Source organism: Convolutriloba macropyga, chromosome 9 (genome assembly GCF_964194025.1).
Source record: "Convolutriloba macropyga chromosome 9, txConMacr16.3, whole genome shotgun sequence".
Classification (NCBI taxonomy): Eukaryota; Metazoa; Xenacoelomorpha; order Acoela; family Convolutidae; genus Convolutriloba; species Convolutriloba macropyga.
Genome location: NC_134476.1, coordinates 14,933,022 through 14,954,494, shown reverse-complemented (window position 1 = coordinate 14,954,494; position 21,473 = coordinate 14,933,022). Strand labels below are relative to the sequence as shown.

At 36.7% G+C, this 21,473-nt stretch overlaps 2 protein-coding genes across 2 annotated transcripts in view; one reads left to right on the top strand and one right to left on the bottom strand.

Annotated features, from left to right (window-relative positions):
* LOC142345630 (vacuolar protein sorting-associated protein 33B-like) overlaps positions 1-21,473 on the top strand; it is a 227,883-nt gene that overhangs the window by 155,366 nt on the left and 51,044 nt on the right. The gene's annotated exons all lie outside the window — the stretch shown is intronic.
* LOC142346134 (uncharacterized) overlaps positions 1-21,473 on the bottom strand; it is a 46,745-nt gene that overhangs the window by 14,902 nt on the left and 10,370 nt on the right. The window contains exons 3-5 of the mRNA XM_075398640.1: positions 1,505-1,612; positions 688-935; positions 27-279 (exon numbers count right to left, since the gene is read on the bottom strand). Of these exons, the coding sequence (XP_075254755.1) occupies positions 27-279; positions 688-935; positions 1,505-1,612 (609 nt within the window). The remainder of the gene's footprint in view (positions 1-26; positions 280-687; positions 936-1,504; positions 1,613-21,473) is intronic.

Sequence of the window (21,473 nt, the reverse complement as noted above, 5' to 3'; positions counted from 1 at the left end):
CCTCGATATATTCAATTCCAACCCACACAAAATCAATGTCTTCCAGTGCCACCAGATGTCCACTGAGTTCAGCCGCAGCTCTCTCCGATGACAACTCACAATAGAGTGTTTTTGAGTTGTATTCTTGACATTTCAGCTTAGCTTCACCGTAACTTGCCTTTTTTTCTACATTCAGAGCAAAGGGAAAGCGTCCTTCGATTGCTTCAGTGTAATATGAGGGATCGACTTTCGATGATACTCCTGGTGCGTTCGTTGAAATCTCTGAGGTTGTTGTGCTATCTTTCAAGTAGAAAGAAACTTGAAATATCTTTAAAACGTTCTCGGTAATGAAACATCTAGATATATATCTGCTTTATAAAATGAGTCATTTAGCCAAGAACTTTTCAAAGAAGACTTAGCGCTGCACGATTATGCCAGCCTTAGTCTAACAAGGAGTGTCGTCTCACATGATCTAGTAAGAATTCTTTGAAACTGTGACGAATCTTTGAGAGCTCATGCAATATCTTTAAAGATAACCGTTATTCTCATGAATCTTACAAAATCTGGCCATTCGCAATACGATTATACGTTTTTTCATTAGATTCTTACGAGATCTTGCATAACAGCCGCAACCTTTCAACTAGATAAGATATCACATGTTTTATAAGTGGCGAGAAGGCAGGCAAGATTTATCAAGTTTCGCTTCACTGGGTGATCCGTAGTAACTATTAGTAGTCATGTTTTCGTAGTCGGTGGTTGTAGCAACGTTTACGATATTGTCATTGTTTGTCGTGAGATTGGAGTCGTAGATGGCTGTGTCAGTGAATGTGTCATTGAAGAAGCTGGTCGTTTGGTTTAAGTCAAAGGTAGTTGTTAGATCTAAGTCGTAACCAGTCGCTTCAGTGAAACTTTCGTTGTAATTGTTGGTCGTGAAGTTCAATGGTTCCTGGCTGCGGCTTGAAATAAAGCAAACATCTCGTTAGCCAGCATCTCTGCATACAGTTTCGCTTCAACTATAAATACTAATATTAAATGCCTTTTTTGGATAGTTTTCGCTTCATTCAGGATATCAGGTTTCTCTACGTATTCAAGTTCTGCATTTATTAAGTCTAAAACGTACTCTTTTGGGCTGTGGCGGAAGACAGCGTTAACTAAACTAAAAAAGATTTCTTTAGTTTTTTATTAATTTCTTAAAATTCAAATTGACCAAATTCTCTCAAAAACAATTTTAAATAAGCGCGTTTTCTTTCAATTATGTCTATTTGTCACGCTGTGAACAATATCGCGGAAAACAGCAACAAACCTGAGAATATAAACCCGAGCAAAAAAGGCCTAATGATAAAAATATGTATGTACGAGCTTACTTATTAATAGTCACAAAAATTTTACGCCAATCGGACAGAGTTCTATTTTGATTGAAATTTTCAAAAGCTCCATGGCAACCGTAATGCACATTTCTATACAGCTTGAGAGTTAAGAACGGCACTGGGGGAATGCAGAACAGATTCGTTAAAGGAAAACTTACGTTGCCCATAGTGAAGGTAACTTGAGAAAACAGTTCTGCATGACAAGTTCTCCACTTGAATTTCCCAAAGTCGAAAATGAGGCACACATACCACCTAGAGAGCCATTTCTAAAAATAAATATCCTCCAAAACTCTCCTTTTTCTATGCATCACTGAGTGTGTGTGTGATCAGTTTCTCTGTGATTAGAAATTATCATTAGTTTCCCCGGGTTGACCCCATAATTCAAAAAGTTATAATATTACAACTTCATATTATGGCGTCCATGAAAAGTTGTAGTCATAGAACTTTCATAAAAAGGAGTTCTATGGAATTGAATTTTTATGAAAATTTTTTTTACATCATGAAAAGGAGGGAAATAGTATGTTTCAAAAAACTAACTTGAAAAAAAATTGAAAAATTGAGTCTTAAGCGAACAGAGAATTATGAAAAAGTTGTAGTCATGGAACTTCATAGAAAAAGAAAAAATTTTGGAGAAAAGTGAAAAACACTTTTGCAAGTTAAAAAACTCCTTGCCCGCCCTTAATTATTCAATGAAAACCCATTGCATCAAATGAGACTGCAAATTACAATCAACAATGAAAAAGTTGTAGTCATAGAACTTCATAGAAAAGTTTTGGTTCAATTTTTTCCGTAAAAGAACTAATTTCTTCCTTACGAAGAAATGTCATCTTGCCATTCAAATTTTTGGCGCAAAACAGACCAGCGTATAGCAAAAAAGTATGGGACAAAGAAAATTCGATAGAACATGGTTCCAGTGTTTTTCCAAAAAAATTTTGGGGTAAATCGGACACACAAAATTTTGGTTAATGTAGCTAATTCCTTTTTGAAATGACCAATTGATATTGCCAACGAGTTGTTTCGAGAAACCAAACTTTTTGAAGCGCAGTTTGTGTTTTTCAGCTGATATCAAACAAAGTTTTGCCTCATCGAGAATTGAACCACCCCATCTCAATAATTTTGCTTACAAAACTCATCCATATAAGATTATTTATTTTTTGTCAATATCAAAAATGCTTTAGTTGTGATCTTCCACTCAGGTTCATCTCCAGGAGTGTACAATTAGCCCATAGCCTAGAAAAAATTATGCGACATTGAAAACTTGATATAATATAGAATAAGTTACCTCCCAATAAGAATTTTTGATGTATATCGGACACCCAAAATTTTGGTTAATGTAGCTAATTCCTTTTTGAAATGACCAATTGATATTGCCAATGAGTTGTTTCGAGGAACTTAAATTCTTCGATGCACATTTTTGTTTTGCAGCTGTTATCAAGCAAAATTGTACCTCATCGAGAATTGAACCACCCCATCTCAATAACTTTGCTTACAAAATTCATCCATATAAGATTATTTATTTTTTGTCACTATCAAAAACGCTTTACTTGCGATCCTCCACTCGGGTTCATCATCAGTAGTGTACAACTAGCCCATATCACAAAAAAATTATGGGAAAATGAAAACTCGATAGAATATAGAATAAGTTTCCACCCAAAAAATTTTTTTTGGGTAAATCGGACACCCAAAATATTGGTTAATGTAGCTACTTCTTTTTAGAAATGACCAATTGATATTGCAAATGAGTTGTTTCAAGGAACTTAAATTGTTCGATGCACATTTTTGTTTTGCAGCTGTTATCAAGCAAAATTGTACCTCATCGAAAATTGAACCACCCCATCTCAATAATTTTGCTTACAAAATTCATCCATATAAGATTATTTATTTTTGTCACTATCAAAAACGCTTTACTTGCGATCCTCCACTTGGGTTCATCTTCAGGAGTGTACAACTATCCCATAGCACAAAAAAATTATGGGAAAATGAAAACTCGATAGAATATAGAGTAAGTTTCCACCCAAAAAAATTTTTGGGGTAAATCAGGCACCCAAAATATTGGTTAATGTAGCTACTTCTTTTTTGAAATGACCAATTGATATTGCCAATGAGTTGTTTCGAGGAACCAAATTTCTTTGACGCACATTTTTGTTTTGCAGCTGTTATCAAGCAAAATTGTACCTCATCGAGAATTGAACCACCCCATCTCAATAATTTTGCTTACAAAATTCATCCATATAAGATCACTTATATTTTGTCACTATCAAAAACGCTTTACCTGCGATCCTACACTCGGGTTCATTTTCAGGAGTGTACAACAAGCCCATAGCACAAAAAATTATGGGAAAATGAAAACTCGATAGAATATAGAATAAGTTTCCACCCAAAAAAATTTTTTGGGGTAAATCGGACACCCAAAATATTGGTTAATGTAGCTAATTACTTCTTGAAATGACCAATTGCTATTGCTAAAAAAATGTCTTGAGGAGCAAGATTTCTTTGAAGCACAATTTGTGTTTTCAGCTGATATCAATTTCGTTCGACTTCACAATTGCAAAAAAATATATATCAGGCAAGTTTTTATGAAGTTTTTGTTTTTAATCAACTCAGAGCGTCTCGCGCAAATAAACAACCATCAACGGGGGTGGTACCACAATCTACAATTTGGGTTTTAGTTCAAAAATGGGCTGTTTGATCAATTTTTACCACGAAGAGCTTTGGAACTTCTTATTTGTTTTTTTTTGCGTTTGACTTCAAGTGGTCTGACAGTTGTGTCGATGTAAGAAAAGTACCCTCATTTAAATTAAAAACATTGTTAACTGCCTCTCCTCAAATCACATCCAGTTAACATTCAGGAATACATCTGAGGGTTTTTTCGGAATCTATTTCAAATGATTTTGTACGAGAACGGTTCCCCAACAATTGAAAAAAGTAGATCTTTTTTTAATTCTGTAATAATTTTTTCTCTACTACGGATTCAAAGTGGTCGTCATGATCTCCAAGTAAAACGATCTAAGTACACTAGTTTAAGAAAAAAATAGGAAAAAACGGATTTTTGTCTCTTAGGCTGAGGAAAAAACTTTATTCAATTTCAAAAAGCAAAAAAAAAATGTTTCGTCTATTTTTTGTAGATAATTTGAATTCTCTTTTTTTTCTGAGAATCTCCGAGAATTAAAAAAACTGCTTTATGGAGTCAATCACAACGCTCGCTAAACATTCTATATCTTTTTTCTGTTTTTGTTTCCCTACTTTGGATTTTCATCAATTATTCTCATTATGAAATTCGGAAATTTTATGTAAATTTTTTTCCTTGCAAATAGTTTCTATCCTTCTGTTGATTTTAAAAGTGGCCATCCAATTAAATTTAAACGCTGGGGTGTGCAACTCGCCTAACCATCCATCTAATTAACTGTTAAAAACACATGTGAAGATCTTTACAGAAAAATTAATGTCCAAATTTGAAAAAAAAAATCAATTATCAATTCGGGGTACGCTTCATGTGTTTTATGATTTCTTCGAAACTACTGTACCAAATTGTACAGGCATTGTTGCTTTTTGCTTACCCTAAACTTTCATTGCTTGCAGTGTTCATTGGTTCCTGAAGTCGAAAATCAAAAAGTTATTAGTGTTTAACTTTGTAAAAATTGAAATAAAATTTAATGATTTGAGGGCACGCCTATTGTTTCTGACGATTTTTCCTGAACTACTATGCCAAAGTGGCCAACCATAGTCCCATTTTGTTGATTGTAAGTTTAAATGTGTGCAGTCTTGAATTTGTGTCTAAATTGGCCTGCTCAGAACGTTATTAAGCTGTAATTCTTAAAAAATTTTTAAAAAAAAAATTTATTTTAAATACGAGTTCTTTTATGTTTGACAATTTCTCTAAAACTACTGTACCAAATTGGACGGGCATTGTTGCATTTGGGTTTATCTTAAAGTCTTCTGTTTGCAGTGTTTATAGGTTTCTCACGTCGGCTTAATCAAAAAGTTGGAGGAAAGATCTTGTTTTATCACATTGAGAAAGGAACTTAATCTTTTGTACTTTTACGATTTTCTCAATTAGTTTTTGACCAAAACGAGTGATCATTGGCATTATCTTTTGCTGTTAAGACGTTCTTCTATGGAATGGCTAGTCACATTCTTGAAAAATTCTTTAGAACAGTTATTCAATGATGAAAGCTGAAAAATAAACTCTTTTCTCAAATTTTATGGCTGAGTGGTGTTTTGCGCTATTGAACAAGTTTTTCGGCGTGCGTTTTGTGTTTTCTAGACATTGTTTAAGTTGCTGAAGCTAATTGTATCAAATAATGGGGTTAATTCAACAATTTTTCTTTTTTCACGATTTCATCAAATTTCTGTGGATGTTGTTTTATGTCAAAACACACAAAACATCATAACCTTCATGGTGAGGTGGGAAATTTTTTCCCACCTCACGATGAAGATTTGCCGTGACCTAGAACGTAGAAGTGGACCAGAATTACACCCACAAATACGCCGGGAACGCTGTTTCACGTTGTTTTACGTCGGTTCCGGAGATCTTGGGCTTCGATTTTAGCCCAAAAAATGGGGTACAGAACAGTATTTTGTTAATATCTGCTAAAGTACTGGACCAAATTAAACGGGAGTGGTCGCATTTTGTTGACACTGAACTCCGCTTGCTTGCAGTATTTGGTTGGTTTCTCAAATCGGTCTTATCAGAAAGTTATTAATGCTTAAAGTTGAAAAAAGTCGAATTTTTGGGCTGTTATGGATGACCCAATTTTCGGTACAACAAAACAGCTGATTTGCGAAATAAATGTTAGTGTTTTAGAATCCTCAGTTAGTGGGGAGTATCCCCATATATATTTTCCGTAGCGTTTTACGGAATTATGATAGTCAAATTTGGCTCTGAAATCAGGTCACATCGCTTTTTGGGTCATTTGGTAGGGTACATTTACTTTGGAATAACTCGTTGTAGAGTAAACCGATTTTGATGATTTTTTTTGTTAGACCCAGCTTTAGCTAAGCTTTGTTTTGATATAGGTCTCGTTCCGTTTCGTTCCGCCGTTTTTGAGAAATTGGCCAGTAAACTTGCCCTCCGTTTTAGCCCCAGAAGCGGATGACACCATCCGGCACCAGTTTTGAAGCTTTGAATTTTGTTACTTCAGGTTACAAAATTAGTGTTCTGAATAGCCCGTGTAATGTAGATTCCGAATATGTATACTTTATATAGCGTTTTCTCAGGTTTAAATGTTCAATTTTAGCTCTGAAGTCAGGTCATCTCGCTTTTTGGTCATTTGGTAGGGTACCTTATTTTTGCTATAACTTCTTACAGACTGCACCGATTGGGCTCATTTTTTAATATGATGCGTATCTCAAGCCGTGCTACAAACTCTATATAGGGCGTTTTTTTTTGTTCAGCCGTTTTTGAGAAATTGGCCAGTAAACTTGACCTCGGTTTTAGCACCAGAAGCGGTTGACACCATCCGGTTGACACCATTGACACCTTGAATCTTTGAACTATGTTACAAATTTTAGTGTTTTAGAATCCCCAGTTAGTGGGGAGTCTCCCCATATATATTTTGTATGTAGTTTTCCTTAGTTCGGATGGTCAATTTTAGGGATACGTGACCCGTACTTGTACTATTTGATCAATTGGTACGGTATCTTATTTTTGCTATAACTCCTTGAAGAGTGCACCGATTGGGCTCATTTTTTAATATAATGCGTATCCCAAGCAGTACTACAGTTGGTATTAAGGGCGTTTGTTTGCGTTCAGCCGTTTTTGAGAAATTGGCCAGGACACATACCACCATTTTTACCAATTCGTGTCCGGTACATTTCGGACACCATCCGGCACCACCTTGAAGATCTGTCAGAAATCGATTTAAAGCTTGTTTATTGGTGCTTTAGCTTCCCTATATTATGGCAAAGCTTTCTAGCTATTATTTGTAATTTGTTTGACACATTGTCATGTCAAATTTTAGCTCTGGAGGTGGTGTATCTCTCCTCCATGATAATTTGGTACGGTACCTTCTTTTTGCTATAACTCGTTGAAAAGGGCGTTTGTTTTTGTTCAGCCGTGTTTGAGAAATTGGCCAGGAAAGTTGACCCCAATTCGACCTCCTGTGGAGCGAAACAACACCTTGAGTACGATATTAAACCTTGTTGTGGGTTCAATCCACGGTGAATTTTAGTGTGTTATATTCCCCCGTTAGTGGGGAGTCTCCCCATATATATTTTACAGGTGGTCATAATGAGTGGTTATATGTTATAGTACAGAAACAGGACACGAAATGGGTCATTTTGGTCATTTGGTACGATACCTTGATGTTGGAATATCTCCTCGTAGATTGAACCAATTTTTGATCTGTATTTTGATTTGAACTCAGCTTGAGCCGTACTTGAATCCCTGTAAATAGCGTTTTGTTTCTTTCAGCCGTTTTTGAGAAATTGTCCAAGACACATACGGTCATTTTTACTTGTTAGTGACTGGTACGTTTCACGTTTCTATATGTGAAATGTTGAAATTAACGACTTTGACTGCACGAATAGGCTCAATAATGTTAATTTTTTAGGTCTTAACAAGGTCCCAGCCACACGGGTCGAGGTGGCGCCTAAGGGCTATAAATTAGGTAGGTTAGGAGAAAAAATCGTCAAAAGAAGTGTGGTATTTTTGTATATCTGTTGCTTGTTTTGTAAACCATCTAGCATAAGGGAGTTAGAAAGTCGTCGTAATATGCTTTGATGCAATGATCCAGTCGTATGTAACATAAGTACGCTAGCTAAAAAGAGCTCAAGTTAATAGTCTTGTTTTCCAGATAACGATGTCAAAAGTACTAATAATTGGGGACTCGCACCTCAAAAGAGTTGCCGACGTTTTCCAGTTCCCTGATAACTTTACGATCGAGGCACAAGGAGGTGCACACGTAAATTACTGGCTGCAAAAGAAGGAGCTTATCAAGAAACACGATATTTGTATGTTGATGTTAGGAGGTAACAATCTTCTGGCAAAACCTAGTGACCCAATACAATACAAGGAGGGAATGAGAAGTGTTATTGGACAATTCACTCAGATCAGGAACTTTTGCAATAACTATGGTGTTCGATTGATAGTTTGGCAGATAATTAATCGCTTGTCATCTGTAAATTCAGGTTTCGACATCATCAGAGCCCTCAACAACCGACTTGCCGATAATAAACTTAAATATCATTTTCGCACCTTTTCTTTTGATGAAGATTTTCTACCCGATACAGTACACATGAAAGACTGGTGGTATAAACCAGCAGGATGTGATCTTGTTCGGGAGTTTGATAGTGCTCCTGATGCTAGGCCTGATCTGGTTGATTTATCTTTGCCCAATGTAAATTAAATTATTGTTGCAATTGGACAAGTTTATATTAACTTTGAGCCCTGTTTCGCAAGTCTGAGAAAAAAAGCTTGTTATTTTCTGGTTTTCTTCTTAATAAACCGTGTCTGAATATAACCACTGCGAGAGCGTTTCTAATGTTTAAATCTTTGCGGTCTTTGTTAGAAGCACAACTGATATATTTTGTTGGTTCACTCGATGTCCTATTTCCACCCGATATTTGGGGGATAAATCCAATCTTTATTCAGTCTCACCCGAAAACTGGGGAGTTCATAAACGCACAACATTAAAAAGGGCTGTTTGGATGCCACTGGTTCACTCGTCCACCCGATAGTTGGGGGATGATTCTGAAAAAAAATACCTACTGAAATTCATAATCTTTAATTTAATCTGGTTCCACCCGATAGTTGGGGGAAACTTCAATCTTTATTCAGTCTCACCCGAAAGCTGGGGAGATCATAAACTCACATAATTAAAAAGGCTCGTTTTGATGTAACTGGTTCACTCGTCCACCCGATAGTTGGGGGATGATTCTGAAAAAATACCTAAAATTCATAATCTTTAATTTAATCTGGTTCCACCTGATAGTTGGGGGATACTTCAATCTTTATTCAGTCTCACCTGAAAGCTGGGGAGTTCATAAACTCACAGCATTAAAAAGGCTTGTTTTGATTTCACTGGTTCACTCGTCCACCCGATAATTGGGGGATGATTCTGAAAAAATACCTAAAATTCATAATCTTTAATTTAATCTGGTTCCACCCGATAGTTGGGGGATACTTCGATCTTTATTCAGTCTCACCCGAAAGCTGGGGAGATCATAAACTCACATAATTAAAAAGGCTTGTTTTGATGTAATTGGTTCACTCGTCCACCCGATAGTTGGGGGATGATTCCGAAAAAATACCTAAAATTCATAATCTTTATTTTAATCTGGTTCCACCCGATAGTTGGGGGATACTTCAATCTTTATTCAGTCTCACCTGAAAGCTGGGGAGTTCATAAACTCACAGCATTAAAAAGGCTTGTTTTGATTTCACTGTTTCACTCGTCCACCCGATAGTTGGGGGATGATTCTGAAAAAATACCTAAAATTCATAATCTTTAATTTAATCTGGTTCCACCCGATAGTTGGGGGATACTTCGATCTTTATTCAGTCTCACCCGAAAGCTGGGGAGTTCGTAAACTCACATCATTAAAAAGGCTTGTTTTGATGTCACTGGTTCACTCGTCCACCCGATAGTTGGGGGATGATTCTGAAAAAATACCTAAAATTCATAATCTTTAATTTAATATGGTTCCACCCAATAGCTGGTGGATACTTCAGTCTTTATTCAGTCTCACCCAAAAACTTCCGATGTTCCTAATCTTAAATTATCATAAATTTAAGGATATATGGTCTGAGCTACAATCTTTTCGAAACTGAAATTTGTTCTAAACAGTTGTTGGCAATTTCGACTCGATTTCTCGGAATCTATCTGATTGTCCTCCAATTTGTTTTCAACAACTTTCATCTTAACATTTATTCCTTTGCGAATGTTGATTTTGTCGGCTTTAGGTTTAAGTTTTCTTACAACCAAAACGTTTTTAGGGGAGCTAAGCTTTGTATCGTTTTTTTTTGCCGTACAGATAAAACGTGTCAGATTTTGTTACTTTTTGTTCTATTTTTACTCCGACGGTGCAAACAATTGGTCCAAAAATTTTAGAAGAACTATGTCGATTGCGGATAAAGCCAATGACTTAATCTTAACTGGTCCAAGGTCCACCAAAGGCAATTTTCCAACTAAAAGCTCTCTGTACAACTCACCAGGGGATGAGAAAAGAGCAAAAGGGCTTCGGTGGGTCTTCTATAAGAAATACGATTGCCATCCTTTTGTGCTGACTCACAACAGTCCGTTTTGGCCTGACATTTCGCTGGCTGACAAATTGTCCATGGTCAGAGGCCGAAAGCTGTACGTCAAAGCAACGTCATCAGGTAGATTCAAGGCATCATTTGTCAAAGTGATGTCAGTCAAAGAAGTTGACAGTTTCGTCCGTGATGTGTCAACGAAGGTTGCGAACGCAAACAAAAGTCTGTCGGATATAAGTTCCATAGCGTTAGTACACACTTTTCGAGTTAATATCACTTTCCTACAATTTCCAGTTTCTTAGAAGTCTAACTTTGAAAATCTAGGTAATTAAATTTTTATAAATTTATTCAATCGAGGCTCAAATTTTGTGCCTTTTTGCTTGGATTCACGCTTGCCTAAGTAATTGCTTCGCTTTTATTGAAGACTTTTCATGTTTTGCCCCTGTTTACATTAATTGCTATTCAAAACTCTTGCATTAGAAAATTTTTCCTTTTGTACTTCAGTGAAACGAGCCTTCAAAACTGCACCATTAATGAAGCTCAGCCTTTACAAGCAGCAGCAGAAGAATTCGAGTAAGTTACGTCGTTCTGTTGGGCTTGTTTGGTGTTCTCGTTTGTAATCTTCCTAAACCTCGACTTTTGCTTCTGTCATGCATCCAGCGATATAGGCTTTGTTGTTATAAATCTTTTCTGTTTGAAAACATAAGGTACCGAGTAACTATAGTAACGGAGGGTTTTTATTGCTGCCTAGAGACAAAGAGAATGAGGAACCTAAAGAGAGTAAAGAAAAGAAGCGAAAGTCAATTCAAAATCCGGTTAAAAGGAGCATTCATTTTTCCAAGGACGTCTTGTTGGCCGAAAAGGATTATGAGAGTCCCTATATCAATCTGGCAAAATCAAGTTGCTCAACGCCATGCAATGATGCTCCAAATTCTAATGCGGACACAGCTCAAGGAGAATACTCAATGAAAGATGTAATGGATTTCGTGACAAGCAAGTTTAATGAGGTGCTGGACGCTCAGGAGGAGCACACTAGAAAACTAATGAAAGAAAATGCTATTCTTAGAAAGAAGCTTCTCGAAGTTTTGGGAGATGGTGACAAACCTGATAGCTTGAAAAGGTTGAAAAATGCGATCAAAGCCAATCGTGTCAGCGCTGATCCTTTGATGTTTAACGGAAAGGACTTGATGAGGTTCAAACCAACTGAAGATGGGCCGTCTGTGTTTGGCAGAACAATTGCTGCCGAAATTTTTGGGAGTGAGAAGAACTGTATGCTCGCTAAAGAGCGTATTGGTGTAAAAGTCAACAGGCGAAATAGCCGTGGACCTTGCGATGCAGCTCTTGAAGAGCTTTTTGTTGAGTGTGTGACTAGAAATTATTCAGACGATACTGACGAAGCCGTAAGCCGTGCTGTTGCAGGTGCCAATCAATATGGGGCCGAAATGAAACAAAAGCACTCTCTATGATGGTCATCACCAAAACATTGTCCTACTTTTAATATCGCCAATTTTATAGCAAGCTACATTTTTCTAATTTGCGTTCCGTTTTTCGGCTAAAGCATATTTGGTGCTATTCGGTGTTTAGTTTTGCCTCTGAACTTTGATGTTTGTATGGATTGTTGTAACTGTTGTTGATATCTATCATTTCTTCATGCGTTTCATCCGTGAGCTGTGTTGACAAAATTCAATTCAACCTTTCGCTCGATTTGCTTTTTTAATAAAATTAGATGAGAACCAGTAAAGAACAAACATGTTTGTTTGAACTTTTTTACAAAAAGCAGTGTTTGACAGTCTAAATGCACTTAGGTAACTTAAAAAAATTTGGTTTGTTTTCATGTTAGAAATGTCTAGCTGTGAAAGTTCATCGGAGGAAGATCAAATAGTATTGAAGAAACGTACCAAAATTGTTTCAAATGTTCTATCTGAGAGTGAAGCTGAAGACCAAATGGAATCAAGTGATGACGAAACTGAAACCAGTAATGATTTGCAAAGTACAATTTTGAATAAACAAGATCAAGATAATGTTAAAAATGAAGATTTTAAAGCCTTCAAACGTAATCTCTCTAGAATGGTTGATGAGCACAAAATGAGCTTGAAAAAATTACGGCAAGAGGAAAGGGCCAATGATGAAGAATTTTTCGCTCTCGTGACTTATCAAAAGACAGGTGAGCTACCGTCTGCCGACAATACGACTGTTTATCTGCCAGTCATGCACGAGGGGATTAACTTAATGCAAGTTCCAGCCGGTAGCAGTGCTGCCAAGTTTGGGCGTCACCTGGGATGCGCAATGTATGGTAAGGGCGAGCTATGCAAGCTGCAATCACTCATCATTGGGGCTCATCGGCGTCGCAAAGACATTCGAACTCCGGTGCCTGAAGATGAACGTGCAAAGTTTGAACCTGTTGTGCGAAGAAAATATCCCAAATTCCCGGAAGCAGCATACAAAGACGCTCGCCATGCAGCTAATCAAATGGGCTTGGATATTAAACTCAAACTTCAGCGAGGTTCAACTGTTTGTTAATGTACTTCCTGTTCAACGGTAATAGCTGCTATATAATGATTTTGCGCTTGTTCTATTCTCTTTGCGTTTTGTAGTTCGGTGTTGAAATCTGATGATAGTAAACACAAACTACTAATGCTGTGCTGTTTTTGATAGGCATGTGAAGAATTTTGGTTTTTTCATGCGCCACTTATCACTCGGGAATTTTGAACTAGTGTAAGTGTTTTTCGTATATGGTGAGCTGCGCTTTTTTAGATAGAATAATGGATATCATTATCTTTTGTTAAAGAAATGTTGAAGTGCTTTAGCCTTGCGCAGGCTGATGCGCATGTCACTAAAGAAATAATTGAGGTTAATAACCATCCGGTTGAACCTTTGGTACAGATACTTTCGGCAGATGAATACAGAGAAGCATTGGGTAGAAATTTTGCACTTTTCGAGTTCGATGGTTTGTTACGTGACGCCTATCAGACTGCACTGGCAAACAATTTTTCTTTCAAACGGGACCGGTTTGGTGGATACGGTTTGTTTTACGTAGGTGAGAAAAACTTTCAAACTAGGAAGTCAAGACTGTTACAAATTCTGCCATCAATAGTTGGATTTATTGAAAAAATTCCAAGTGAGTCATTGGCGAGCTTCAAAGACATATCAATTTTCAGAAAGACGGACGCCTGTAAGTTTGATCGAGTCATGTTAGGCCCTACTCGCTTTGCCAACCACTCTTGTAAACCTAACTGTCGTTTCGTTCTGAAAGAAGTCAATTCCCGACGATGTATCCAGTTGGAGATACTTTGCCCTATTGAAAAAAATGACGAAATAACAGTTAGTTATGGTAATGATTTCTTCGGAGAAGGGAATCAAGACTGTCTCTGTGTTCATGTCAATAGACATCAGACTAAAGTGTCTTTGGCTGAGAGGCAACGCGACTCCAGGCCTAGACTTATTCTGCTCAGTTCTCGTATCCGGCAAAGACGACAATCAGTTCTCCGGTCGAAACGTCGCAAGAAATCACCCAGACCAAAATTGGAAATGCGCAACTTTGCGGAGAGCAGTAGTTCATCAGATTTTGATCTATCACAGGATGATACCTCTTCTGGTGAAACAAGTTCTTCGTTGGCTGATTTTCAACAAATAAACAATTTTGCGTCCTCGCCTAACAACAGTGTAGAAAATATGGCTCCCAGTTTCACGTTGAGCGCAATCAATGATCATGTCTCAGATTCGTCCTCAAAAGAGGCTCGTGATTCTGCTAATGAACGAAGCTGCACATTTTCGCAGCAGAACTTTGCGATCTGCGTGAATGAAGTTATTGCCCGCCATGGTACTTCAGACGCTGAAGCTTCCGATTGGATAAAACTAATGCGGACTGCATTTCCCGAAAGCTACGTTCCCTCGCTAAAGTCAATGAAACGAAAAGCTGATGAGACTGTGAAATTGGCCTTGAAGACCACTCTATCATGTGGTGAAGGCGAGTTAATTACATTAGATTTTAAATCAGACATTTTACTTGTTCTTAAGAGGAATCTCAATTCAATATATGAGTACAATTCTTCCCGGTGCCCTCTGAAAGATGTAAATATCCCGCCGTTTTTTGATTCGAGCAATAAAATAACAGTTTCGTTGTCAATGAATTCCGATGGTGTTAGGATTATCAATTCAAAAAAGCGATCATTGTGGCCCCTATGGCTTGGTATTCTTAATTTACCTCCGGTTTTACGATGCAAGTTTGCAAACATTATTCTTGCAAAATTATGGCTCGGTCAAGGTAAACCTGACTGGAATGTTTTTTTAAGCCAAATTAAAGAAACTCTGCAAAGTGAGTCGTCAATTGAATGGAACGGTACTTTTTGGGAAGTCAATTTTGTAATCAAATTATTAGTGGCGGATTTGCCCGCGAAAGCATCCATACTTAATATGCAACAATTCAATGCCTATTTTGGCTGTACGCTCTGTTTGATAAAAAGCAAACCGATAGGAGAAGGCAAGAAAGGTTTATATTATCCTAACCAGAGGAACAAGATGCGAACGGCGGCACAACATGAAGCCTATATACGCTTAATACAGGAGCAAGCTATGGATTCTTTTAGAGGTGTCAAAGGGCCTTCAGCGGTGTCCACATTAATCGAAAATCTACCTCGCACTGCTCCTGTTGACTACATGCATCAGGGGCTGCTGGGTGTTACACGTGCTCTTCTGTTTCTTATTAGAGATAAATCGACAAAATCTGATCTCAACAAAATTCGCGAAAACAGTGCCACGCTTCAATTGACTTCTGATTTCAAGAGATCGGTCCGAAGTCTTGATGAATTGGAGTTTTTCAAAGCAAACGAGCTGAAAGTTTGGCTTTTTTATGTGGGACCAGCAGTTTTCAGGAGTTTCGTCAACGAAAGTTTGTACGAGAGGTTTCATTTGTTGAGCTATTCCACCCGTTTGCTTTTATTTTCTTCTGAGCACTGCCGCGTGGCTGAAAATCTTATTGAACGGTTTCACCTTCTAACTGCGGAAGCCCACTCAGACAAAGTATTTTCTGCGAATATTCATTCTCTCAATCATTTAGCGTGGCAGGTTAGGTGCTTTGGACCTTTATGGTGCACCTCTGCCATCATGTTTGAATCGGCAAATTACCTCCTACGTTGCAAGTTCACTGGGAAAGTGTGTCATCTGAAAGTTTTGGTGGACCGATACTTAAGGAATAAAAATTCCTGCTGCGAAAATCCTCGAAAAGACACGGTATACGACTTGTGTCTGTCTCTTAGGGAGAGAAAATCTTTCAAACAACGGGCTGTTTGCTTGCATGAAATCCCCTCTGATCTCAAAGATCTTTCTGCTCAATTTTATTCCACGCAAAAGTTTGAGAATTTTACCCTTGATTCCATTTCTCATTCGTCGTGTAGAAACTCGTTCATTTCTTTTGTCTGTGACGGCGAGAAAAAATTGTGTCAAATTCGATTGTTCTTTACAATCGACAAACAAGATTTTGCTTCTGTTGTGCTCTACCAAATAGAAAAAAGCACAGACCTTCTCAATCAACGGCTGACGTTTACAGTTTTTATGAAGTCAGAAAATTGGAAAATGTACAGACTATTAGTCAGGATGCTATTATTGAAAAGCTCTTGCCAATAACTGTAAATGAAAAACTTGTTTTGGTACCTTTGGTGAATATCTTTGAACATGATTGAGCCTTAGTAGAAAATTTTGAACTCATAGTTTGAAGAAATTGAAAAAGTTGTTGCTTTTATGTTTGACTTTTCAGTGTTTCTTTTTTTTGGTTAAATCTCATTTCTTTTTTTTGTTTCTTCAGTGTCAAATGCCTCAAAAATACATTCGAAAAACAACTGAGAAATATTCCAATTCTTATTTAAATGCCGCTGTTAAAGATGTAAGAACTAACTGGATTCCGTTGCTGAAGGCCGCAAAGAAACATGGTGTTCCAAGATCGACATTAAGACGCCACGTGTCAAAAGTTGACTTACAGCAAGGAAGGCCCTGCGTACTTCCGCGTAGTTTGATTAACAAGTTGCTGATCGACGTAGTCCTCTACGCAAAGTCTGCGCAAGATGTTAAAGAAGCAGCGTATAAGATGGGTCTGAGGTCAGGGGTCTCGATGCCTCCGAGTTGGACAAAAAACGAAAGAGCTGGAAATGATTGGTGGCAGAAGTTTGCGGAGAAGTACCTCTTTGTTCGACACTTTCTGGCTGCGAATTCCAATAATCCAAGGCCAGCTATAGCGATTATTTGTGGAAGTTGTTCAGATCGCTTTTTGCATGACATGGGTTTCTCATTTTGCGCTCAATGCTGTGATGTGATCTGCGATGAATGTTCTGTAAAAGATTCAAAAGTTTGTTGCCCGAACTGTGGAAAAATGGATGAGTCAGTCTTTTGACATCAAATGTGACTTTAAACTATAACATTTTTGTCGATTTGTATAATATGTGTTGATTGAATAACTTTTGGTACATTTTTTTTAAAAGTTCAATCACAATTTTCCCTTTGCTAAATCCAAATTTTTGTTGAACTTTTTGTTTTCTTGTTGCTTGTATTGCGCTTTTTTGCCCAGAGTTACTACTGTTCTTCAAAAGCAACTCAAAAATTCTAATTGCTACTAAACAGGAATGATTTCTTTTCTTCAGACGTTTGAATTGTCAATCCATTGATTGCCAGAATGTCTTCAAGTAACCCCATCTGCCCCTTCTGTTTGGAGGATGTGGGAGATAATGTTTTTGTTTTGCACAAAAGCTATCTAATTGAGCATGTTGGATGCAAGAGTTGTATTAAAGAGTGGCTCGAAAGTTTCTCAAGTCAGTTCTTGTGCAATGAGAGACCGACATGCCCTATTTGCCGTGAGGATGTTGACGAAATTTTATCCAACAACAATTTTGCATTATGCTCTGTCTGTCGAAGTTATGTCCCCAGGTTCTTTGTTGATGCTGAAAAGTCAATCTGTGGGGACTGCAAACAAGTGGTAGAAGTTTTGAGCGATTGAATACAATTTTGAGACTCGAAAATAACTCAATTTTTTTTCAGTTGAAAAATTTTTGCAAAAATTGAATTGTCTTCTTTTTAACAAGCTTTTGTTTTAACCAGAATGTTAGGTCTGTGCTAATTGAGGCAATATAATAAGCTAATTGTGTCTTTCAGTAGACCTTAATATAGGCTCCTTTCTATATGGAATGTAATAACTTGGAAAGTTTTGATTCGAGGTCAAGACTTCAAAAAGTAGTACATTAGAAATGTGAATATCGGAAACGCATAATTTTTGTCTGTTTCAAATTTTCTTCTTAGTTCTTGACTTTTTGTTCTAGCCAGTACAAAGTGGTAAAACAAATGTTCGTTAGGCTATCATTGGCTATGATGTGAAGAATTTTGCAAATTGTGATATCTAAAGTTGAGTTTTCCAATTTCGTCAAATGTTTCTCAAAACTCGTCTTTTTTTTAATTATGATGACCCTGTGGGCCAAGGAGTTGTTGAATGTTGCTCATACTCTTTTTATTCTTTTTGTGGCGTCTCACATTCATATGGTTTGTATTAATTCAAAAACTTTTGCTATTGGTTCAATATTTGAAAAATTGGTACATAGAAAGTTGAAGTTCGGAAACGCGAAAATTTCGTCTCTTTTTTATGTTAATTGCCTTCTTATTTCTAGACTATTGGGCTTAGGCAACTAAAAGTGATAAGAGAAACGTGTGTTAGGCTAATGGTGGCTTTGATGTTAAAAAATGGAAATTCAAGATTAGTGTTATATAAAGTCAAGTTTTGCAATTTCGTCAATTGTTTCTCTAAAGTCGTCTCGTTTTTCAAAAATTTGATGTAGCCCCATGGGTCAAGGAGTTGTTGAATGTTGCTCATACTATTTTTGTAGTATGCCCTATCCATATGGATTGCATCAAACCAAAAGTTTTTGCTTAGGTTTCAATGCTTGAAAAAATGCTGCATTACAAATGTAAAGTTTGGAAACGCAAAAATATCGTCTGTTTTCTGTTTAAAATGCCTTCTTTTTTCTCGACTACTAAGTCTAGGCTGCTCAAAGCGATACAACGAGCGTGCGTTTGACTAAGGTTGGCTATGAATCAAGAAAAATTCCTATAAGTGATATATAACATCAAGTTTTGCGATTTCGTCAATTGTTTCTCAAATCGTCAATCGTATTTGAAAAGTTTAATAGGACCTTCTGGCTCTAGGAGTTGTTTAATGTTACCCATACTGTTTTGGCAGTGCCTCCTAACCATAAGGATTTTATAACAATCCGATATTTTTCTTTTGGGCCATTGCTTAAAAAATGGTTACACAAAACCGGTGTAGGTCGGAAACGCTAATTTTTCGATCGTTTTTCATGTAAAAATTAGTCTCATTTCTTTACTACTTAGTCGAGGGTGCTCAAAGCGATATAACAAGCGTTCAATAGGCTAACGTTGGCCATGAGTCAAGAAAATTCCCAAGAAGTCATATATAACATCAAGTTTTGCGATTTCGTCAATTGTTTCTCAAAAAGTCTATCGTATTTAATAAATTTGATAGGACCTTCTGGCTCAAGGAGTTCTTCAATGTTACCCATACTTTTTTGACAGTGCCTCCTATCCATAAGGATGTTATAGCAGCCCGATTTTTTTGTTTTGGGCCAATGCTTAAAAAGTTGTTACACAAAACAGGTGTAGGTCGGAAACGCTAATTTTTCGATCGTTTTTTATGTAAAAATTAGTCTCATTTCTTTACTTCTGAGTCTAGGCTATTCAAATTGAGATAACAAGCGTGCTTTAGGCTAGCATTGGCCATGAATCAAGAAAATTTTGCATAATTTATATATAAAGTCAAGTTTTGCGATTTCGTCAAATGTTTCCCAAAAAGCCAATCGTATTTAAAAAATGTAATAGGAGCTGCTGAGTCAATTAGTTGTTCTATGTTTCCCATACTGTTTTGGTAGTGTCTCCTATCCATACAGATGTTATAACTACCCGAGATTTTTCGTTTGGGTCAATACTTCAAAAATTCTTACATAAAACAGGTGAAGGTCGGAAGCGCTAATTTTTCTAACGTTTTTTTATGTAAAAAGTAGTCTCATTTCCTTACTTCTGAGTCTAGGCTATTCAAATTGATTTAACAAGCGTGCTTTAGGCTAGCATTGGCCATGAATCTAGAAAATTTTGCATAATTTATATATAAAGTCAAGTTTTGCGATTTCGTCAAATGTTTCCCAAAAAGCCAATCGTATTTAAAAAATGTAATAGGAGCTGCTGAGTCAATTAGTTGTTCTATGTTTCCCATACTGTTTTGGTAGTGTCTCCTATCCATACAGATGTTATAACTCTCCGAGATTTTTCGTTTGGGTCAATACTTCAAAAATTCTTACATAAAACAGGTGAAGGTCGGAAACGCTAATTTTTCTAACGTTTTTTATGTAAAAAGTAGTCTCATTTCTTTACTACTGAGTCTAGGCTATTCAAATTGATTTAACAAGCGTGCGTTAGGCTAACGTTGGCCATGAATTAAGAAAATTTGCCAGAAGTGGTATATAACATCAAGTTTTGCGATTTCGTCAAATGTTTCTCAAAAAGTCAATCTTATTTAAAAAATATAATAGGACCTTTTGGCCCAATGAGCTGTTCAATACTACGCATACTATTTTGGCGGTGCCTCCTATCCATAAGGATGGTAAAACACCCAGAGATTTTTCTTTTCAGTCAATGCTTAAAAAATTGTTACGTAAAACAGGTTTAGGTCGGAAACGCTAATTTTTAGATCGTTTTTTATGTAAAAATTTGACTCATTTCTCTACTACTAATTCTAGGCTGCTCAAAAAAAAAAATAACAAGCATGCGTTAGGCTATTATTGGCCATGAATCAAGAAAATTTGCCAGAAGTGGTATATAACATCAAGTTTTGCGATTTCGCCAAATGTTTCTCAAAAAGTCAATCTTATTTAAAAAATATAATAAGACCTTTTGGCTCAATGAGCTGTTCAATACTACGCATACTGTTTTGGCGGTGCCTCCTATCCATAAGGATGGTAAAACACCCAGAGTTTTTTCTTTTCAGTCAATGCTTAAAAAATTGTTGCGTAAAACAGGTTTAGGTCGGAAACGCTAATTTTTAGATCGTTTTTTATGTAAAAATTTGACTCATTTCTCTACTACTAGTTCTAGGCTGCTCAAAAAAAAATAACAAGCATGCGTTAGGCTATTATTGGCCATGAATCAAGAAACTTTGCCAGAAGTGGTATATAACATCAAGTTTTGCGATTTCGCCAAATGTTTCTCAAAAAGTCAATCTTATTTAAAAAATATAATAGGACCTTTTGTCTCAATGAGCTGTTCAATACTACCCATACTATTTTGGCGAAACCTCCTGTCCACAAGGATGGTAAAACACCCAGAGATTTTTCTTCTGGGTCAAAGCTTAAATTTTGATACATAAAAAAATTGTGTAGTTCGGAAACGCAGATTTTTCAACCGTTTTTTATGTAAAAATTGTTCTCATTTCTTTACTACTGGGCTTTGGTTGCTCAAATTGACATGACAATAGTGTGTTAGGCTAACGTTGGCTATGGAATAAGAAAATTTCCCATAATTGATGTATAAGTTCAAGTTCTGCAATTTCGTCAAGAGTCTCTCAAAAAGTCAATTTTATTTAAAAAATATAATAGGACCTTTTGTCTCAATGAGCTGTTCAATACTACCCATACTATTTTGGCGATGCCTCCTATCCATAAGGATGGTAAAACACCCAGAGATTTTTCTTCTGGGTCAAAGCTTAAAATTTGATAGATAAAAAAGTGTGTAGTTCGGAAACGCAGATTTTTCGACCGTTTTTCATGTAAAAATTGCTCTCATTTCTTTACTACTGGGCTTTGGTTGCTCAAATTGACATGACAATCGTGTGTTAGGCTAACGTTGGCTATGGAATAAGAAAATTTTCCATAATTGATGTATAAGTTCAAGTT